At 59.5% G+C, this 20055-nt stretch overlaps 1 protein-coding gene across 1 annotated transcript in view; it reads left to right on the forward strand.

Moving 5' to 3' along the window:
- The first annotated feature begins 207 nt into the window (after positions 1-207).
- ADAMTS7 (ADAM metallopeptidase with thrombospondin type 1 motif 7) overlaps positions 208-20055 on the forward strand; it is a 41189-nt gene continuing 21341 nt past the window's right edge. Inside the window, exons 1-8 of the mRNA XM_072737507.1 lie at positions 208-517; positions 7698-8053; positions 9567-9732; positions 10662-10864; positions 15348-15431; positions 15698-15822; positions 16771-16920; positions 18013-18156. Of these exons, the coding sequence (XP_072593608.1) occupies positions 409-517; positions 7698-8053; positions 9567-9732; positions 10662-10864; positions 15348-15431; positions 15698-15822; positions 16771-16920; positions 18013-18156 (1337 nt within the window). The 5' untranslated portion in view covers positions 208-408. The remainder of the gene's footprint in view (positions 518-7697; positions 8054-9566; positions 9733-10661; positions 10865-15347; positions 15432-15697; positions 15823-16770; positions 16921-18012; positions 18157-20055) is intronic.

The raw sequence follows: 20055 nt of genomic DNA on the forward strand, positions 1-20055 counted from the left end.
GGTCCCCGCACCAGCCCCCAAGCTGTCGCCGGGGGGCGGGGCCCGGAGGGGGCGGGGCCCGGAGGGGCGGGGCCGGGCCGGGCCGGGCCGGGGAGGGGCTGGCGGCAGCGCGGCCCCCTCCCTCCCCCCTCCCTCCCTCCCTCTCTCCTCCGCTCTCCTCTCCTCTTTCTCTCTTTCTTTCTCGCCGTCGGGCCCTCGGTCCCGGGAGCCTCCTGCGCCGCCGAGGGGGCGGGCCCTGCAGCCTTTGTTGCCGCAGACCGGGTCCCGCCGCGGGAGCTGCGCGCGGGCCGGGCATGTCCTGAGCCGGACCGGGACCGGGACCGGGACCGGGACCGGGCAGCCAGCGGACGGGACGGACCAGAGCGCGCGCGCCCGGCGCCCCCCTACCCGGCCCCGCCCGCCCCGGCCATGCCCCGCCGCCCGGGCGCCCGCAGCCCCCGCAGCCCCGCGCCCCGGCTGCGCCCCCTGCTCCTGCTGCTCTGCGCCCTGGCGCCCGGCGACCCCGGACCCGCACCAGGTGGGTGGCCGCCCCTCCCCGCCCGCCCGCGCCCCCCGCTCGCCCCCCGCACGGCCCGGGGGCTTGGGAGCGGGTGGGGTCGGGGCCCCCTGCCCGAGCCTGGAGGAAGCCCCTCGGCCTTCGGGCGCACGGCGCGGGGTCCCCCTGGGTCTGGTCCGCGCGCGGAGGGCTCGGTGCGGAGCCTCGTCGGCTCCTGGTCCGCAGGGCAGCCCGTGGGGGCCGAGGGTGCAGGGGGCGCGGGGACCCGGGGGGCGGGGGCGCAGGGGCGCAGGGCCGGGGGTGCAGCGGGCGGGGGGCCGGGGGGCGGGGCCCGGGGGCCGGGGGCGCGGGGACCCGACTCGCGGGCCCCCCGCACTTCCTGCCTCCCCTCCCCTCTCCTTCCCTCTCCTCCCCGCCCGGAGGGTGCAGACGCCGGAGCTCCCCGGAGGGAGCGGAGGGGAGCTTCTCTCCCGGCCCTGGGCTCGGCTCTCCCTGCCCCGCCCGGCCGGCCTCCGACGAGCCTCTGGCCCACGTCCAGGTCCTGCTAGGCTGCGGAGCTGCAGGCGCGTCCGAGGCAGCTGGCCTGGGACTTGGGGGGCCGAGGACCTGGGGGATCCCTGGGCTGATGGGGGCCGGTCGGATGGCCGCGAGAGCCATGCGGGCGACGGGCTCCGGGAGGCTTTGTAGGGGAGGGGAGACCAGAGCCGGGAGGGACGGGGATGGATGAACCCCTCCGGGTGGGCTGGAGGGGGTGGGGGCGCCCCCTGGCAGGGCGCGGGCGCATTGGGCCTGCGTGCTGGGGATGGGGGCCTTTGCCCCCCAGGACAGGGACTGATGGGGAAAGCCTCCCCGGGCCGGAGTGTGGGGGCATTTAAACCAGATTTTAGAGGTTTTGGGGAGCCACTGAGGGACGTAGCTCGTGGAAGTGGAGTTTTCGGGAGGTTCCCTCAAGCGGCAGTGTATTCCTGTGCAGAGGGAGCAAATATTTAATGCATTCTTATTTCTCATCATCTCTGCAACAGTCCTGAAAGGCAGGGAATACAAAGTTCTTTCATGGTGGAGGGGACAGACTCAGAGTGGCCTGCCCGGTAGGGTCCTTAGCTCCTGGGTGAATCCTGTCTTCCCACTGCTGGGAGTGGGGGGCCCCTGAAGGCTGCCCAGGTGATGGGGATGAGGCAGCAAAGCATTTGCCCAAGGAACTGCCCCTGAGCCTGCACTTGGCTCCAGGACCCCCAGGGAAGCTGTCAGAGGAGTGAGGGGGCCCCGGTCCACTTCCCAGCCTTCTGCTGTAGTTACCAGGATAATGGTATGTACCTCGAAGGGTTCTTGGGAAAGATACAGGTGCTGAATGTCAGTAGCTTAGCACAGGGTAGAGTGACTGCCACTGGGAGGTCATTTTCAGTAATCTGCCACAGAGACCCAGGAAGACTAGGGAGGCCTTGGTGAGTCCTGTGGTTTGGACAACCTCCATTTGGCAGAGGAGGCAGGGCAGGTACCCTCTTCCATGTAACCTGCCCCCTTCCCGCTGGAAGGTCTTCTCGACCCCCCATAGGTAGACAAGATGGGGCTACCCCATCCTGACCCCAGACTGCACAGCTGTTATCATTTTCTCTGGAGCTGCCTTGGGAGTCCTAGACCGGGGTCTCTACCCACTGAACTACCTTCCTTGAGACCAAAAGGGCATATTTTGGGCTCCCTTTTAGGAAAGTGTATCCTGACTTTTCCTCCTGTGACACATCAAGAGACGTTTTGGGGTTGATGGGACTGGGGTGGTATACCCTCCCACCAAACACTGAATTGCACATGTGAGCCCTGTGTGCATGCTGGGCACATGAATGCCAATTCTAGGAGGATGGCATGTCTCGCACACTCATGCACTCTCACACCCCGGTTATTTTTCCTCTTTGTCATGAGCTTCGGGTCAGGTCATTTGAAGGGCTGGACTGTTACTCTGGTTTTTGATAGAGAGGTGAGGGTAAAGGCCTGATGGCATTTCTCTGGTAGAAGCTGCAAAGTGACGGTTTTGTCACCCAGGGGTGATATTGAAAGTATTTAACACCCAGCGTGGCAGGGGCTCAGTCCATTCGGAACAGAGCTCCTGACTTGGCACAACCGCTGGGCCGCCAAGCAGCACGGTCCTGCTGAACAGCGCCCACACCATCCAGCCGCTCAGCCCTGTGGTGCCCACACACCTCTACGGCTTGCCAGCCCTGGGGCGGGGCATGAGAGTCTCAGCTACCAAGTCTCTACCAGGGGTCAGCTGTAGAGACAGGGAAAGGGTTGTTTGCTTTGTAACTCACTCAGCCCCCACCATAAAATATTTTAATGGCAAAACAATATGTTACAAAAAAGATTAGTGCAGAGCAAAACAAGAAAATAAAATTATTGCAGCAAAGTGATAACTTTCTCCAAGTCTTTAGTTTTCTTTTTTTTATTAAAAAGCATCTTCTTAAGCCTTTGGGCAAAGAGATAAAACAGGCTTTTAGGAAACTGTGGAATCTACTTTAGAACCTCTCTGGCTACTTTTCTGTTGTAACTTAGCTCTCCCGTGCTGTGTGCTGTGTTCCTGTGCTCAGCACCTACGTGGGAGCTTGTTTAGCTCACACACCCGGAGGGGCAGGTGCGGTGATTCTTGCGCCTGAGTTAGAGATGGAGCACAGACTCCAAGGGGTTGAGTAACCTGCCTGCGGGCTAACAGCTTCGAGCGGCAGAGATGAGACGCAAGCCGGGAGGCCTGGCTCTAGAACACACGGATCCTCGTGCCTTTTACCTGCATTTCCGTCACATTTCTGAGCTTAATAGGCAGCTTCTTTATAACTCATCCTGAACTTCGGTCTTGTGATTTGCACAAGGTCTAGAGCAGGATTTTCAGCAAGACCCTCTATCCCCGGGGGCCGTGGATCCCTCCCCAGGGACACCTGTTTAGAGTGGGCCATTTCTCCCCAGTAGTTCTGATTCCCCCATCGCATTCGTACCCCCGACTCCCACCCTATGTGCTAAAGACACTGCTGTTGCCACGCAGCCCCTGTTGCTCAGGACACTGGGCGCCACAGGCAGGTGGGCCCCTGCATGCCCTTACCTTCAGCTGGGATGGCCCAGGCCCAGGAACCGTGGGTGGTACTTAAGACAGAGCCTTGGGATGCAGCTGCTGACTTATCCCAGGCTTTTTGTCCTATGCTCCCTCCCCCCGGGGCTTCTGTCCCCTGACCAGGGTTCCCCCTGTGGGTGGGGACACAGAGACTCAGCACCATCCAGCGACTGCCCCCAAACTTTTCTATGTTCCAAGCCCACATTCCTGACAGTGCCTTATTTCATCACTCCATGGTCTTGTTTTACAAGACGTGGGCGTTGCCTGAGCCTACAGCATCTGGTCCTCCTGGGGCCCATCACCTGGCAGGGTCCATCACCTGGTGTCTGCCACGGGACCCTCCAGGGTCAGAGGACCGCACACAGCACCCTCCCTGATGAGGCTTTTCTTTACTTCAGCCCATCTGTGTGACATCCCCTCCCCAGCTGAACCACTCAGTCCTGGGCCAGGCATCAAGGTCAGGAGTGCCCAACACCAGTTCCCTGTTTTGAAGGGAAGGATGGTGTCTCATACATTTTCCTGGACTTCGGAGCAACTACCGCTCCCTCACAATCAGTAGCCCAGTGTGACACATCAGGTGCCGTCCCCCAGGGCAGCAACATGGGTGAACAAGCCTGGCAGGTGGCCCATCTCCTGTTTCTCCATTTCTGTTAGAAATTCAGTTCTTTAGTCACTGAAAGACAGCATAACTAGGAGGCAGTCAGCAGCAGTTGGGAATAGAAGAGGGAGCCGTGGGGACTGGGCGGGGGGTGGGAGGGGATGGGGGGCGGCCAGGGTGGAGTACAGGCCCTCTCCCAGGGGCTCCTTGCTCCACCGCAGCCACTTCTGCTGGGTGGAGATTGAGGTGTGACATGTATGAATGATAAGGCTTTTCGGAGAAAGCTGAAAATTGAGATTTTTGGATAAGATCATGTAATTTTTATTTTTATTTATTTATTTTTAAGATTTTATTTATTTATTCATGAGACAGAGAGAGAGACAGGCAGAGGGAGAAGCAGGCTCCATGCAAGGAGCCCGATGTGGGACTCTATCCCGGGTCCCCAGGATCACACCCTGGGCTGCAGGTGGTGCTAAACCGCTGTGCCACCGGGGCTGTCCAGATCATGTAATTTTTAAACTGGAAGCAACTGATTAAATATTTTTCAATATTTGTGCAAGTCGAAACGAACAAACAAGATCAATAAACTGACAAAAACCAAATCTGCAGGCAGTGATTGTGGAGCTGTAATCCCAAATACCCTCATTAGGACGTCAGAGCAAGGAGCCTCCTTGAACCAGCCTGCCTGCTGGCTTCCAAAGGTCAGCCTCGGAAACAGTCCAGTCTGAGTCCCTGTGAGGCTTAGGAAAATATGGAAAATGCAGATTCTGGGGTCCCAGAGCCCTAGGTCTATGGAATCCATCTGTGGGCTGTGTCCTCAGCCTCTGTAGCCTTTCAGAGCTCTCCTCCAGGTACTGCTGATGCTCGGCCAAGTTCACTCTCTGAGGAGGATTTCCGGACTTCCCTGATGATCACAGTCCCCTGAGGCTCTTGGCAAAAAACACAGCTTCCCAGTCCCATTTCCTGGAGATGCTGAATCAGTGGGTCTGCAATAGGGTCTGGGAATTTGATTTTAACAAATTCTTCCCCGAGAAGCCTGGAAAATCCTTGTACTTGTGTCCTCCGGAGACTGGGAGAGGGAACCTTTGCCCAGAACCACACAGAATGACCCTGCCCGTCTGCCCCTCACTGAGTATCCTCCTGGATGGCACCCTGTGGGCTGCCCACCAGGCGGCTGGGGCATTCGGGCATGTCCTTGGCAGGAGCACACCACTGGTGTGTGCAGGGCACGCTGCACGTGGTTTGGCAGGAGATGGCCAGTTGGTTTCTGCAGCCTGGCCAGGATGGAGCTTGGGGCTGGGCTGGGCTGGGCTGCCTTTTCAGCCACAGAGAAAGCCTGGGGGGCATTTGCAGGATGCCCAGACATTTCTATGGCCCCAGGGGTCATTGTCCCGAGCAGCCAGGATTTGGGAGAGCTGGGCCTGTATCTGGTTCATCAGGGCAGGACCTTGGGCAGAAAGACCTCAGATGGGCCAGTTTCCTAAGTGCTCCCCAGAGCCTGGGGACTGCAGAGGGAAAGGAGACAAGAGCATCAGCCCCAGGATCCCTGGGACAACCCTCCTCCGCCCCCACAGTAGTGCTGTTCTGATGTGTATGTGTCCACACGAGATTTCTTTTGAAGAGTAGATCTGGTGGCTAAAGAAGTTTGAAACACTTAATCTGGTGCAACTCCTTTATGTGAGCGATGAGGAAACAGGCCTAGCAAGGAACGGGCTGCTGAGAATGCAGAACGATGTTCCCGGGGGACTTGGAGCCCAATCTGTTACTCTCGCTTTGTGGCTCGAGGCCGGCTGTGTTCCTCTCTGAGCCTGCAGCCTGCAGATTTTCCCACGGGTGTCCTCCCCTGGACTCCACAGCCCCAGGAATGTGGGCAAAATTTAGAGGATCCATAAACTCTGATGGGAAGATACTACGTCTTTACGTTTTTTTTACTTCTAAGTTAGCATTTCCTTCAATTTTGCATGTTAGCACCAAACTACAATAGCATTAGGAGCATCTGTGACTTCATTACCGAGCTAGAAAACCAAACCATTTTTTAATAAAGATTTTTATTCATTCATTCATTCATTCATTCATGAGAGATGCGGAGAGACAGGCAGAGGGAGAGGCAGGCTCCTTGCGGGCAGCCCGATGTGGGACTCGATCCTGGGGTCCCAGGATCACACCCTGAGCTGAAGGCTGACGCTCAACCACTGAGCCACCCAGGGGTCCCCCAAACTATTTTTCTATCTCAAACCAAATCACTGCTCATCACTACTGCAAAATTACTGTAGTGGTTAAATTTGCCCTTAGGTCTTTTTAAACACGTTCATAAAGGAGCGCTTAAGTATATATCCCACTTCCGAAACAATTTTGATGACTGTGTTTCAGTATAATCCATTTCCTTGGCACTCGTTTGCATTTTATCTTATGCATTCGAGAATGTCATTCTGAGAAGGGCTCCTCAGCGAAAGAGGTTAGTTAAGAGTCTTGCTCTGAGAAGACTCTGAGAGGGATTCTAACAGCCTCCAGGGCCTGAGCACAGGGCTGCAGGTTTTGTCCAGGCCTAGAACCTTCTCTTCAAATGGACCCTTGCATCTAACACAAATAACCCAGAGTTGCTGAGCTGGAGTGGGGGCCTCACATCTGGATGGTCCTTCTCAATCTCCCGGGGGCAGGACACCTACCCCACCGTGGACCGTGAGAGCGCATTTAAAAATCCACCAGGCTATACAGTCCACCCTAATAATCATAATGGCCCACACGCGGGGTCAGCAAGCCGTGCACTGCCGTGGGTGGATGGGCTCTTTCACTAAGAGCACAAGCAATTATCCCCATTCTACAGATCTGATATTTCTCGAGAAACTGCCAAGTCTTAACTACCTAGAGCGCTAAGGCACTGTTGTGACAGGTAGAGTCTTCAACAAAGACGAAAGATTCTCATCCTCCTGGGGTTTACATTGGAAGAAAATAGACAAATGGAAAAAATAATTAAAATGCTAAGCCACATAGTGTGTCAGTCATGCTATGGGGAGGAATACAGCAGGGAAGAAGGAGAGGGAGCCAGGGAGTTGTCATTTGAAGATATAGTGGTCAGAGGAGGCCAGTGAGCCCTCTGAGCTGGACTGGAGGGAGGTGAGGCATTGGCCTCGCGGGGTGGCACTGGGCTGGGGGGCAGGAGCACAGAATCACAGGCCAGAGCAGGTGTGGCTTCTAGAGGAGCCGCAGGAAGCCCAGTGGGCTGAGTGGCAGGAACTCAGCAGGTGTAGCAGATAACCTTGAGTGTCCTTGCCCGGGGCCTCCCTGGCTGTGGCCAGAGGTTTGCCTTTCTCTGTGATGTGGCCTGGGCAGGAGTGGGGGCCTCCATCCACCTCTGTGGGGTGGCTCCCTCTGGCCGCTGTGCTGCAAGCAGCCTCTGGGCAGGGCGGCTGGCGGTTATGGGGTAACAGGGCAGAGAAGTGGGCCTGGGGAGGCGGGGTTTGGCTCGCTCTGCCGCCTCTTCACACCGGGTGTCCCCGGCTGCCCTCTCCCCGCAGGCCGCACTGTGGATGGCCGCGTGGCGCTGGACGTCGTGCACCCCGTGCGCGTGGACGCGGGGGGCTCCTTCTTGTCCTATGAGCTGTGGCCACGCGCACTGCGCAAGCGGGACGGGTCCGCACCCCGCGCCACGCCGACCTTCTACGAGCTGCAGTACCGCGGGCGCGAGCTGCGCTTCAACCTGACGGCCAACACGCACCTGCTGGCGCCCGGCTTCGTGAGCGAGACGCGGCGGCGCGGCGACCTGGGGAGCGCGCACATCCATGCCCAGGCGCCCGCCTGCCACCTGCTCGGCGAGGTGCAGGACCCGGAACTGGAGGGCGGCCTGGCGGCCATCAGCGCCTGCGACGGGCTGGTGAGTGCCCCGCACCCCAGGGGACTCACGGAGCGGGGGTGGGGGGTGCACCTGTACGGTGGGGGGGTCCTGTCCCCCAGGGTGGCAGTCTTCGAACTTGAGCCAGAAGCACGTTTGTTAACAGTGTGCTAGGGTGGGATGGGTGAGGCTCCCAGGCCTGCATCTCTGAGCGTTTCCCAGTGTGGAAGTTGCAGGTGCAGAGAGGGCTCTTTGAGAATCACCCTGTAGACCAGGTCACTCCTAACACAGCGCAGCTGTCCGTCCTGGGGAGCGTGGGTTATGCCTTCGTTCTCAGTGGGGCAGCCTCACCTTTACCTTTCCTTCCCGAGAGCCTCAGCCACCCTGCCCCGGGTGGAGGTGATGCTGGCTATGCTGCAGCCTTGATTGCCTCCCTCTGCTTGGGTTGGCGTGGCTCCCACCTCAAGCAGCACAGGGATCTCTCTGCTCCTGGCCAGGTGACCAGATATGCCCTCCCCTTTCTGGGGATGCAGGTGTGGGAACCGTAGTGGGGGAGGAACGTGTACATGGTCAGTGGGTCAGCCGTCTACTGGTCCCAGGAGGGCCCTCAGCTCAGAGCGCACCCAAGAAGCCACAGGCTGTAGCAGGACCACTGCTGCAGGACATCCAGACCTCTGAGAGCCGGGGCCTGTCCTCTCATATGGTCATCTTGTTGAGTCTGCAGCAGCTGTGCATACTGGTGTCGTTCCCATTTACAGATGAGCAGAAGGCTCAGTGGGAACCTTGCCCAGGGTCCTTGCTGCTGGTGCTGCACTTTCTGGCCCTCGGGGCTCCCAGCCTTGTGCAGCCCAAGGGGTATACTTGGTGCAAAGAGGGAGCTGCAGAGGAGGCAAGACCCTCCCCCCAGAGGGCTGGGCTTCCTCTGGAGGTGGTGGGCTACCCAAAGATGCCTCCCCAGGCCCCCCTGCCCTGGCCTCTGCACGCCGGCGGATGTGCCCGAGATGCCCCTGCCTGCTTCCCTGCTCTGGCAGGCCCGGGCAGTAGGATGTCCTGGTGACTGTGGGCATCTCAGTGGCTTGGGTGTGGGCAGGGCTGCATTTGGAGTGATTCATCACCTCAGGGAGATCGGGACGCAGGCCAGGGGCAAGAGGACACAATGGCTGGCATGCTGAGAAGAGGGAAGACGGTCTGGATGCCCCACTGCCTGACTCGAGGCAGCCATCTGGCACCATGTTGAAGATGCCATCCTAGATTTAGCGTGGCTGCATTTCCTGCTCCTAACTGGGTGTGCGTGGGGGTGGGGGAGGGTAAAGCAGACATGTGGAGCATCCTCCTGAGAGTACTAGCTTCTGAGCTCTGCCCTGAGGCCTTGGGCCGTGTGAAATGGCCGGGAAGGCCATGCAGGGCAGAAGGAACAGAGTGAGCAGAGGCCCAGAGGGGTGAAAGCACATGTATTGGGTGTTGGTCAGAGGCACTGAGAGCGTGGGGCCTCAGGGACCGTGGGGCGGAGGAACCCACTGCGGCCTTTCCATGTGACCCTCGCGCATCTTCCCAGAAAGGTGTGTTCCAGCTTTCCAATGAGGACTACTTCATCGAGCCCCTACAGGGTGTCCCAGCCCGGCCCGGCCATGCCCAGCCGCACGTGGTCTACAAGCGCCAGGCTCCTGAGAGGGAAGCAGCACTGGGTAGTTCCAGGGCCGCAGGCACCTGTGGAGTACAAGGTATGTGCCTCTGCTGCCAGCGATCGGGAAAGGGCTGCAGGCATTGGGCTCCTTTCCAGAAGCTTCTCTCATCAACATCTCCATGTCCAGCTCCCCTTGGACCAAAGGGATGCAGACATATTACCATAGCCCATGCCTTCCATATGCGCCACAGGCCTGAGGCCTCTGCCTCTGCCTTACTCACTGCCTACCACACCTGCAGCTCTGTTGGCCATTCTTCCTTGGGTGGCCGGGCCATCAGAGCAGCTAGCCAGGAACGTCCCTCCCTTCCCTGCTCCGGCCCCAGCCCAGAATAGGTGAGCTCTGTTACTGGGGACATAGCACCAGCACCTCTTCTGCAGAGCCACATTGCTGGCCAGTCCAGATGAGGAGCTGCCCACGAAGGGCTGCAGGGGTCTGGGGGCTGCTTGGCCAGCAAGCCAGCCTCAGAAGCTGCCATAGCTCAATGACTTTGTTCACGGGAACAATATCCAGAGTTGGGCTTCTGGGCCCCAGTCTTCCCGGCTTCTGTCTGGGGTGGCTTAGACAGGGGAACAGGCCTCCAGTGGGGACGGCCTCCCAGGTGGGGCCCTGGGGTCCACCTGTGTGGGGATCTGCCAACCCCAGGGGACAGGGAGCAACACTGGAGATGGGGCCCAGGAGCTCCTTGTTCACATCTACTGTTTCATTGCACCCCAAGGGCATCCTCTGAGACTCTTTGGCTGATTGCTGTTTATAGTCGGGGATGCTCCGGGTCAGAGGAGGGACGTGACCAGAGCAGGGTCACACAGCCCAGGTCTGGGGCAGAGCCACAGTGGGTGTCCTGGCCGCTTGCTCTGACCCCGCACTGTTCCCTCGGCCCCAAGTGAGCTGCTGAGCGGGGGCCTTGAGATGCACCCTGGGCCAGCCGCTAACCCCCAGGCTGCTAACCCCACCACCTGGGCCCACAGCATCCACGCAGGTGGAGGCGCGGCGGGAGCGGTGGGAGCAGCGGCAGCAGTGGCAGCGTCAGCGGCAGCGGCCCAGGCGTCTCAGTCAGCGCTCGGTCAGCAGAGAGAAGTGGGTGGAGACCCTGGTGGTAGCCGACGCCAAAATGGTGGAGTACCATGGGCAGCCGCAGGTTGAGAGCTACGTGCTGACCATCATGAACATGGTGAGGTGGCAGCTGGACACCAGGCCTGGGCAGGTGGGAGGCGGGCGGGGCGCGAGGTGGTGGCCCTGCTGGCTCTGCTGGCCTGTGGGGGGCGGTGCAGGGGGGCGGAGCGGGGTGGGGGGCAACCACCGTCCTGCACCTACCTGGGGAAGCCCCTAGACAGGTTGGATCATTCATATCGGTTACGCATCTTCCTCCTTTGTGCTGGGACTTGTGGGCACTGGGGATACACAGGCGCTCAGCGAGAGCAGCCTGGGCCTGCGACACCAGCATTTGTGAGAGTTCAGAGGGTCTGTTCAGTTTCGCAGCCCACCAGCTACTGACCTCGGGCGACACTTGACCTGTCTGAGCCTCAGCTTTGCTCATCTGTGAACTAGGGATGAGGATAGTAGCCGAGGGACCGGTCCTGCCGACCTGGGCCCATGTGCCAGTTGAGAAAAGTGGGCCCTGAGAGGGTGAGTGACTTGCTCAGGTCACACAGCGAGGCAGGACAGAGCGGGTGGGAGCCCAGGCCCCCTCTCTCCTTGGTGCTCTGTGGCTTCCTGGAGCTGGTGACCCCTGGAATGGGTTGCAGCTCGAGCCACTCTGTCCCTGTGGCTGCCCCGTGAGAGGAAGGATCTGGGCCTGGCCACTGCACAGCCCCACCCTCCTGGGTGAGTGAGGGTGTGTGCTTCGTAGCTGGGCTGCGTCTCAGGGCTGTGCCAGGGCCAGAGCCTGTGATGCTTGCCCCTGCCTGCCCCTCCCCTCCCCCAGCTCTGGGAGAAGTGCCCCCAGAGGTCATCCAGCTGTGATGAAGGCTCAGGACAGGAGGGGTCTCTGCCCGTGCCCCCTGCACTCCCACAACCTCATCAGCAAGCTCCGCTCTGGGCCAGCCTCCTGCCCGACAGTAACCACCCTTGTCAGGCTCCCTGCTCCTCATGGAATAAAAGCCACAGCCTCCTGTCTGGCACTTGAGACCTCAAAGGCCCAGCCAAGCCTCAGTGTGACCTTGTCTGCCCAGCGAGGGGAACCACTAAAGGCCAGGGCTTGGGGAGACCATTGCCGGACAGCAGGGCCTGGCCCCTCTGGGGGAGGATGAGCAAGGCCAGGTTCCCAGGCCACAAGGTCGTCCTCTCGCCTCAGGGCTCAGCCTGACAGAGGCCAGGGAGCTTGGCCAGAGCCAAGCTGGGTCAGGGGTCAGTCGATGAGCCCAGGGCCTGGCCTCTTCCTGCCTTCCTGTCCAGATGCCCAGGACCCATGTATTCACCTTGTGAGCCCCATCCTTGAGGAGTGGTCTGGCATGCTTGTTCCCTGACTCTGGACTATATCTGGCTTTCCCGAGCTGGCAAGTCCAGTATTGGTCAGCACAGAGTGGGGCTACCTGTAAGCCAGTGCCAGATACCTGGGGAGGCGGTGGGGAGCGGGAGGGGGCAGGGACAAAGGGTGGCATGTGGACAGCCTCTGAGAAGGACCTGCTTGTCCAGTGTGCCCAGTTACTACTGCCTTGCCTCAGCCTCACCCTCATTTTCTAGAGGAGGGAACAGAGGTTCAGAGAGGCCTGGGGATTTGTTCATGGTCACACAGCAGGTTAGTGGCGAAGCTGGGGCTGGAGCTTAGATCTGTCTGCCTCCAAAGCCCACTTGGTCCTCTCTGCCCCAAGGCAGGCAGCCAGGGAGCGGTGGTGGCCAGAGCCTGCTAGAACGGTGGGGGATGGACAGTGGAGCTGGGGAATGCTTACCCCCTTTGTCCCTCTGGAGCAAATGCTTGTTCACTTAACACTGATGTGCTGAGTGCCGGCTCCACCCAGGATTAGGTGATGGATGGGCAAGAACAGGATCCCTTGCTTGGGAAACTCTGCCTCGTTGTAACGTTTCTCCAAGAAGGTTCCAGGGAGGACTTGTTCCAAGGGATGCTAAAAAATATTCTGTGAAAAAAGATGCTACCATTGAAGAAGTTTGGCAACAAGGGTTTAACAAAAAAGAACAGACTTGTTTACTGCAGGACTTGTCAGAGGCTTCAGAGCTAATAAGCACTGAGAATTCCTAAAACTAAACAGAAGGTATTTTCCCAAGTTAGGAAGGAAGAGCAGGGGCTTTGGGTCAAACCTGATTCTGGTCCCAGATTAACTGTCTCTTGGAGCCTCAGCAACAGAGGGGGATGCATAATAAATGGGGATGCTTACACCCACCTTAGAAGTAGGACAATCAATCGGGATGTTGCAGGTAGGATGCCCAGTACAGGGACTATTCCTGTTGGGCTTGGCTTGTATCTGATGCTACTGGGGTGGCTGCTACAGCACCTGCCCTCTAGCCCCACAGCCACCTGCAGGGCAGCCTCCCTCTGCTGGGGCCTCTGACAGGCCCCAGTTTGCGGTGTCCCCTCTGGGCCAGACCCTATCTGTGCCTGGGAGCTCGGGGGTGTCCACTAGGCATCACAAGACAGGTTCCCCACCTGCCCGGTTTGCACCTCTCATCCTGTGTACGCTGTCTCAGGTCACTGGCCCTTTCTGAGCGGCTCGTGTTGTACTGTCCGCCTGCTGGAAGTTGGTGGTCACCTGTCACCCCCAGATCTTTCACAATGTTGCACACCCAGGCTGCTGTCTGGGCCTGTGGCAGAACAGAGCTGGGCTTCCTGGGGATCGTTTATCCAGTGGTGACCCCCACATGGACCTCAGGCCACTGACAGGCACCCTCCGGTTGAGCGAGCAGGTCAACCAGTGAGGACTCTGCCTCCCTCCAGAGCCTCCCAGGGTCTGCTTGGTCTCTGTACTTCTTGGGGGCAGGGGTGTTATACGTGCTAAGGGAGGGACTTGATGTGGCTGGAGCTGCCCCCGGCCCTAAGTCAGGGTACGGGGGCCAGTTGTCAGGACAGGTGTCAGCAGATACTCAGGCACCCCCTACCCCCAGAGCCACTTTGCTGGGACCTCCTGCCAAATGCACCTGTCCGTAGTCTAGGAAAGACTTGTTCTCTTAATCCAACTCTCGTTTTCCACTACTTTAAAATGAGACGATCCATTGACAATACGTGGCAAGTCCCCCAAATGGATTCATTCAGCAGATAGTTCTTGAGTGCCCATCATGTGCCGGGTACTAGATGTGTCGCTGGGCTGTCAGAGGGAGCCCCCAGACATGGCCTGCGTGTGACGGTAATGAAACCGTCGTCCTCAGGAGCACACAGGTCAGCAGAGGGGCTGCTAGGAAGGACAGATTTATGGTGCTTTGGGGGTTTCGGGTGGAAGGAGGGCTCCCCAGGGCCTATGCTGGAGGGCTGAGAGCTGGAGAGAGGGCAGGATGTGACTGAGCAAAGATGAGAAGAAGGGTATTCCAGGCTGAGGGCACAGCATCTGCAAAGGCCCTGCAGTACAGAGGCTCAAGGGATTCTGAGAGTGAGCCAGAGTGGTCGGAACCAGGGAGTGAGGACAGCAGAGGTGGTCATCGTGGGGTCAGGACTGGGACTTTGTCTTCACCTTGTGGATGGGAAGACCTGCTTACCATTTGAAGCAAGGGTGCAGTGTGATTGGCTTGTGTTTCAGTGGCAGGTGCTGCAAAGCTGTAGGTGGGCAGGGTACATGGGGACACTGCCGGGAGACCCCCAGGGCTGCCCAGACGGGGATGCTGGGCACCTCGAGGAGGCAGGCCTGCTTGATGGGGGGGAGGCAGCAGCACACGGGGGCCCCCAGGCTCCTGACCTTGCTTCTCAAAGTGCAGCTCCTCCCTGTTGGTGCCCTCCTCCCTGTTGGTGTCTTATCCATTCCCGTTTAGATATTATTTTTCTTGGTGGACTTGCTAGAAGCAAACCCATGACTGCCTGTCCTGCCAGGAACCTGCCACCTGACCCCACCCGTGGACTGGCCTCTCTCTTGTTCTCAGGGCACTCTCAAAGAGAAGATGGCTTTCTCCGCCCACTCCCCCGCATATTGATGCACCTGCCATCTTTGGGGTGGCCTTCTCTCTTGGGACTGAGTGGGGCACCCCTACCGAGCCATGACACCCTGGAGAGATGTGCACACCTGGCACCTTCGCCCCAGGGCTAGCAGGGCAGAGGGGAGACCCTGGGGGCCCGTGCCTGCCCTCATGCCTCTCTAGGCTCTACCCAGGTCTCCAGCCCCATGGGAGGACTCAGCCCTGGAGTGCTGGTCTTGGCATCCCCCAGGCATGAGGGGGCTGCAGGCTGTCCCAGGCCAGGACAGTAGACAAAGCAGGGCCCTGGGAGGACTGAGAGGCCAGCGTTTGGAAGAATGAGTCGGGGAAGCAGATCCCAAGCTGGTGCTCAGGCTGGGAAAGCCTTACATGCAGACTCTGTTGTCGCCCGTTTGGGGAAGCCTGCATGCAGGGGTGAGGACGTTCATGTGTGTGTGTGCGTGTGCACGTCCTGAGTGCAGCCCACATGCGCTAGGTGAGCCCCCTGTGTGTGAGCAGGGGTGTGCATGCCTTTGCATGGGTCAGCGCTGGCTGTCCAGACCTTCTCTGTCCAGGGCAACAGCCTAACCCCATCTCTCGGGCAGGTGGCCGGCCTGTTTCACGACCCCAGCATTGGGAACCCCATCCACATCACCATCGTGCGCCTGGTCCTGCTAGAGGATGAGGAGGTGAGAGGTCGCATGGCCCCAGGCTGTCCTGGGATGGGCATTGGCTGCCAAAGCCGCCCCATCCCCATCACCTGAGCTGCCCTGTATGGTAGGGCACAGCGAGCCTCCTTGGCCTGAGCTGTGCCCCTCCCACCCCCAGGCCCCAGCTGGCCCTCTGTCAGGTGCTCCCAGGATGTGCCTGTCCGGGGGGCGGGGGGGGGTGCTGGTCAGACTGGAGGCTGGACCGGGGCCACGAGCCTGGCTGTGGCTGTTCTCTCTGCCCCCAGGATGACCTGAAGATCACCCACCATGCAGACAATACTCTGCGGAGCTTCTGCAAGTGGCAGAAGAGCATCAACATGAAGGGGGACGCCCACCCACTGCACCACGACACCGCCATCCTGCTCACCAGGTGTCACCAGCCGCGGGGTGTGCAGGGCCCAGGGGGTGCAGGGCCCAGGCCGGAGTGGGAGCTCCCTGAGCCTCAGGACGGAGCAGCCGGCCCCCGAGGCGCTGTGTGGGGGCAGTTTACTGGCTTTGACTAGAGACTGGATTCCTCAGCACTCGGGGAGATCTTGTTGAAATAGTCGTGGATTCTCCTAGAACCCTGAGAAACCACAAGCACGCCTTCGCCCATCCTTCCCAGGGCTCGTGCTGGACATCATAGAGTGCAACACTCTGACCAGGGCACGGGCACGGGTTTCCCTGGGTTGGGTTTGTCCAGCTGGGTTTGTGTGTATGTGTGCTTCATGCACGTTTGTCACACGTGTGAGTCCCGGCATCTATCCTGCGGGCTGGATCCAGGGCAGGCCCATTAGAAGGAGCTCTCAGGCTGCAGTCTCACAGCCAAAGCCACCCCCCTCGGCCCCGGCCCCATCCCTGCCCCATGTTGGACAACTGCAGATCTGTTTGGAGGTGTTTTTTTTTTCTTTAAAGATGTATTTATTTATTTTATAGCTGGTGGGGGGTGGTGCAAAGAGAGAGGGAGAGAGAGGATCCCAAGCAGATTCCCCATTCAGCATGAAGCCTAACATGGGGCTTGATCTCACGATCCTGAGATCATGACCTGAGCTGAAACCAAGACCCAGACACTCAGCCAGCTGAGCTACCCAGGGCCCCAAAGGCTCCGCACAGCCCCCTCACTGGGGCAGTAACCACAACTGTGCTCAGGTCTGCCCCCACCCCACCCCCGGCCCCAGCAGGTGTCCCATGTGCAGGAGGGCACGGCCTCACAGGTGCAGCCGTGCTAGCAGGATGTCTGGGTGGGAGGGGGGCTGCTGTCCTCGTGCCCTCCTGCTCTGGGGCCTCTCTGCTCAGGTGGGCCTGGCTCTGGGCTGAGGGCTGCTCTCTGCCCACGCAGGAAGGACCTGTGTGCAGCCATGAATCGGCCCTGCGAGACCTTGGGCCTGTCCCACGTGGCAGGCATGTGCCAGCCACACCGCAGCTGTAACATCAACGAGGACACAGGCCTGCCCCTGGCCTTCACCGTGGCCCACGAGCTTGGACACAGGTACTCCTCCCGCTGCCACAGCCGCTCTGGCATGCCAGCTTCACCTCTCCACTCGGGGGCAGCGGGCAGCGAGCGGAGGAAGGCAGCCCGCCCCCCCACCTAGCCATGCGCTGTGCCTGCACTGTCCCCACCACACAGCCGGGCTGCTCTCCTGTCCGGTGGGGGAGAGGCTGGCCCGGTACCTCTGGGGCTGGCTCAGAGTCTCATTTCTAGTGGCGTTGAGCTGGCCAGAGTCATCATCACGGGGCATCAGCTGCCCCTGCACACTGTTCTCGTGCTTGCATGTTGACCCTTGGTCCCAGAACACCTGAATTCCCAACTGCTCTGTGACCCCAGCCCAGTGCTCTGTCCTCTCTGGACCTCTGCTCCCTGGTGAGCAGGGGCTTGGATTCAGTGATGGCTCCTGTGTCTCTGTGTGGCCCGTGCCCTCGGCTGGCTATGCCCAGGCTGTTCAGACGGTCAGGAACCGATGCCGGTGCGCCACAGGCAGGTCTGCTTTCAGGGGCTTGGGCTCATGCAGGCAAGCCACCGTGGCGGTGGAATGAGCACTCTGCCCCACATCTGCCATTCCTGGGCTATGTTCCCTGCACCTCTCTGAGTCCCCCTGGGCAGTTCTGAGGACTGAGCAAGATGGGGTTTCTGTGAGTGCACAGCACGGTGCCCAGCACATTATAAGTGCTGAGTAAATAGTATTTCTTGTCTCCTTCCTGAGGATGCCCTCTTGAGAACTTTTCTATGACAGGGCAGCTCAGATGCCCCTCACTGCAGTGCATAGCCTCAGGCTGAGGACCCGTCAGGCTGTTCTAGGGGCCACGGAGGGTGCAGGGGCTGCGGTCCCCACCGTGCCACCTGGCTCACCCCTGTAGGTGCTCATCAGGCTCGAGCAGCCTGTCCCTGGAGGAGGGCCCAGGGAGTACAGAGGTCCCAACACATCTTAGGTCAGGGAGGCGGAGGCTTCCAGAGGGCTCAGCCTTCCTGTGGCCACACAGCAGTTTGAGGGTTTGGTGGATTCGCGCCAGCAGGCCTGCGGGAAGGGGCGGGCTGGCGGCTTCCCTCGGCTCACTTGCCCCTGGGGCCTGTGCTCTCACGCAGCTTTGGCATTCAGCATGACGGAAGCGGCAATGACTGCGAGCCCATTGCGAAACGGCCTTTCATCATGTCTCCACAGCTCCTGTACGACACTGTCCCCCTCACCTGGTCCCGTTGCAGCCGAGAGTACATCACCAGGTTCCTGGAGTAAGGCCCGCCCCGGGTGGGAGGGGGGTGCTGGGCTGGCATTCTGGGGCGAGGTGAAGGGAAGCATGGGGGGCAGCATGTGGAGGGGGGGACCAGCTGGTAGAGCTGGGGGGGGCAGCAGATGGGTGTGGTCAGCAGGTGGAGCTGGGGGCTAGTGGGGGGATGGTCAGCAGGTGGAGCCGGGGGCCAGTGGGTAAGGGTGGTCAGCAGTTGGGGGTGTTCAGCAAGTGGAGGGAAGCACTGAGGAAAGCAGGTGGAGGGAGGTACTGCAGGTGGAGTTGGGGGCCAACAGGTGGGGGTGGTCAGCAGGTGGAGCTGGGGGCCAGTGGGTGGGGATGGTCAGCAGGTGGAGCTGGGGGCTAGTGGGGGAATGGTCAGCAGGTGGAGCCGGGGGCCACTGGGTGAGGGTGGTCAGCAGTTGGGAGTGTTCAGCAGGTGGAGGGAGGTATTGTAGGTGGAGTTGGGGGCCAACAGGTGGGGGTGGTCAGCAGGTGGAGCTGGGGACCAGTGGGTGGGGGTGGTCAGCAGGTGGAGCTGGGGTCAGTGGGTAGAGGTGGTCAGCAGGTGGAGCTGGGGGCCAGCGGGTGGGGGTGGTCAGCAAGTGGGGGTGGTCAGCAGGGGGAGGGAAGCACTGAGGGCAGCAGGTGGAGGAGAGGCCAGTCCCACTGGGCTGGAAAGAGAGACCACCTGAGCTGTGTCTCTGACAGCGGGAGCGGACACATGTGCAGAAAGGAGAGGAGTGGTGTTCCCATGGAGTGGGAGGTGGCTGGGACACGAGGGAGCTGACACCTGTCGGGGGGCAAGGAAAGAGTGGGGTTGCGGGGGCCATGGGTCCGATGGAGATGCGAACCTTGGGTTTGGGATGGGAAGGAGAGCAGACAGGGCCCAGGACTGGCTGCTTGGCCAGCAGAGTCCAGGGAAAAGCACCATCAATGATGCTGACACTAAAGCTTTCCCTTTCTTTCACATCCTTTTGATTTGCTACGGTGTTTTTTCTTTGCTATTAAATGTTCTAAGCAAAGAAACGCTTAAATTATCAGCACAAATTTTACCACTGATTTTATTTTGTGCTGCGCTGGCTATAAATGCAAATATGAGAGCGGTGACCTCCTATGTGTGTCACTAAAGTGCCGCAGTGCATATTCATAGCTCCCGTGAACAGTGGATATCTGCACAAAAGTAACTGGATGGGTTTTATTCCACTTCCTGATATGTGTGCCTTCTGCCAACACTTCGGCCCTCGGCCTGCCAGCCAAGAAGTCTGAAGGGAAAGGGTCTGGGGGCTGCACCACATCCCCTCTGCCTCCTCTCTTCCAGCATGTGCTTGGCTGAGACGGGGGAGTGATGCCAATAAGGAAGGGCAGATGCAGCTTCTGGGCTCCTCGTGTTTCTCGACATATCATTGCCTTCTTTCCACATTTTTTTTAAGATTTTATTTATTTATTCATGAGAGACACAGAGAGAGAGAGGCAGAGACACAGGCAGAGGGAGAAGCAGGCTCCATGCAGGGAGCCTGATGTGGGACTCCATCCCGGGACTCTGGGATCATGACCTGAGCCAAAGGCAGATGCTCAACCACTCAGCCACCCACGTGCCCCTTCTTTCCCCATTTGAAGTGAGTTTTGGTTCCAGCGGACAGTGTGGCCTCTGCACCCTGTTGCAGTGTAGACTGGGTACTTTCTAGAGCTGTGCTAACATTGCCTACGGGATGGTCTGCTACCAATTCTGGGGTGGGGGTGTGCTGCTCTGTTTTGGTGGAGCACATCCTCGGGTAGCTTTCTGAGAAAAGGTGCAGGGAGGTAAGGGGTTGGCTTGTTCGAAAGCATCTTTTTCTGCCCTCACACCTGATGGGTAGTTTGATTTGGTATCACCTTCCAGCCAGAAGTCACCCGCAGTGTT

This window comes from Vulpes vulpes, chromosome 14 (genome assembly GCF_048418805.1).
Source record: "Vulpes vulpes isolate BD-2025 chromosome 14, VulVul3, whole genome shotgun sequence".
Classification (NCBI taxonomy): domain Eukaryota; kingdom Metazoa; phylum Chordata; class Mammalia; order Carnivora; family Canidae; genus Vulpes; species Vulpes vulpes.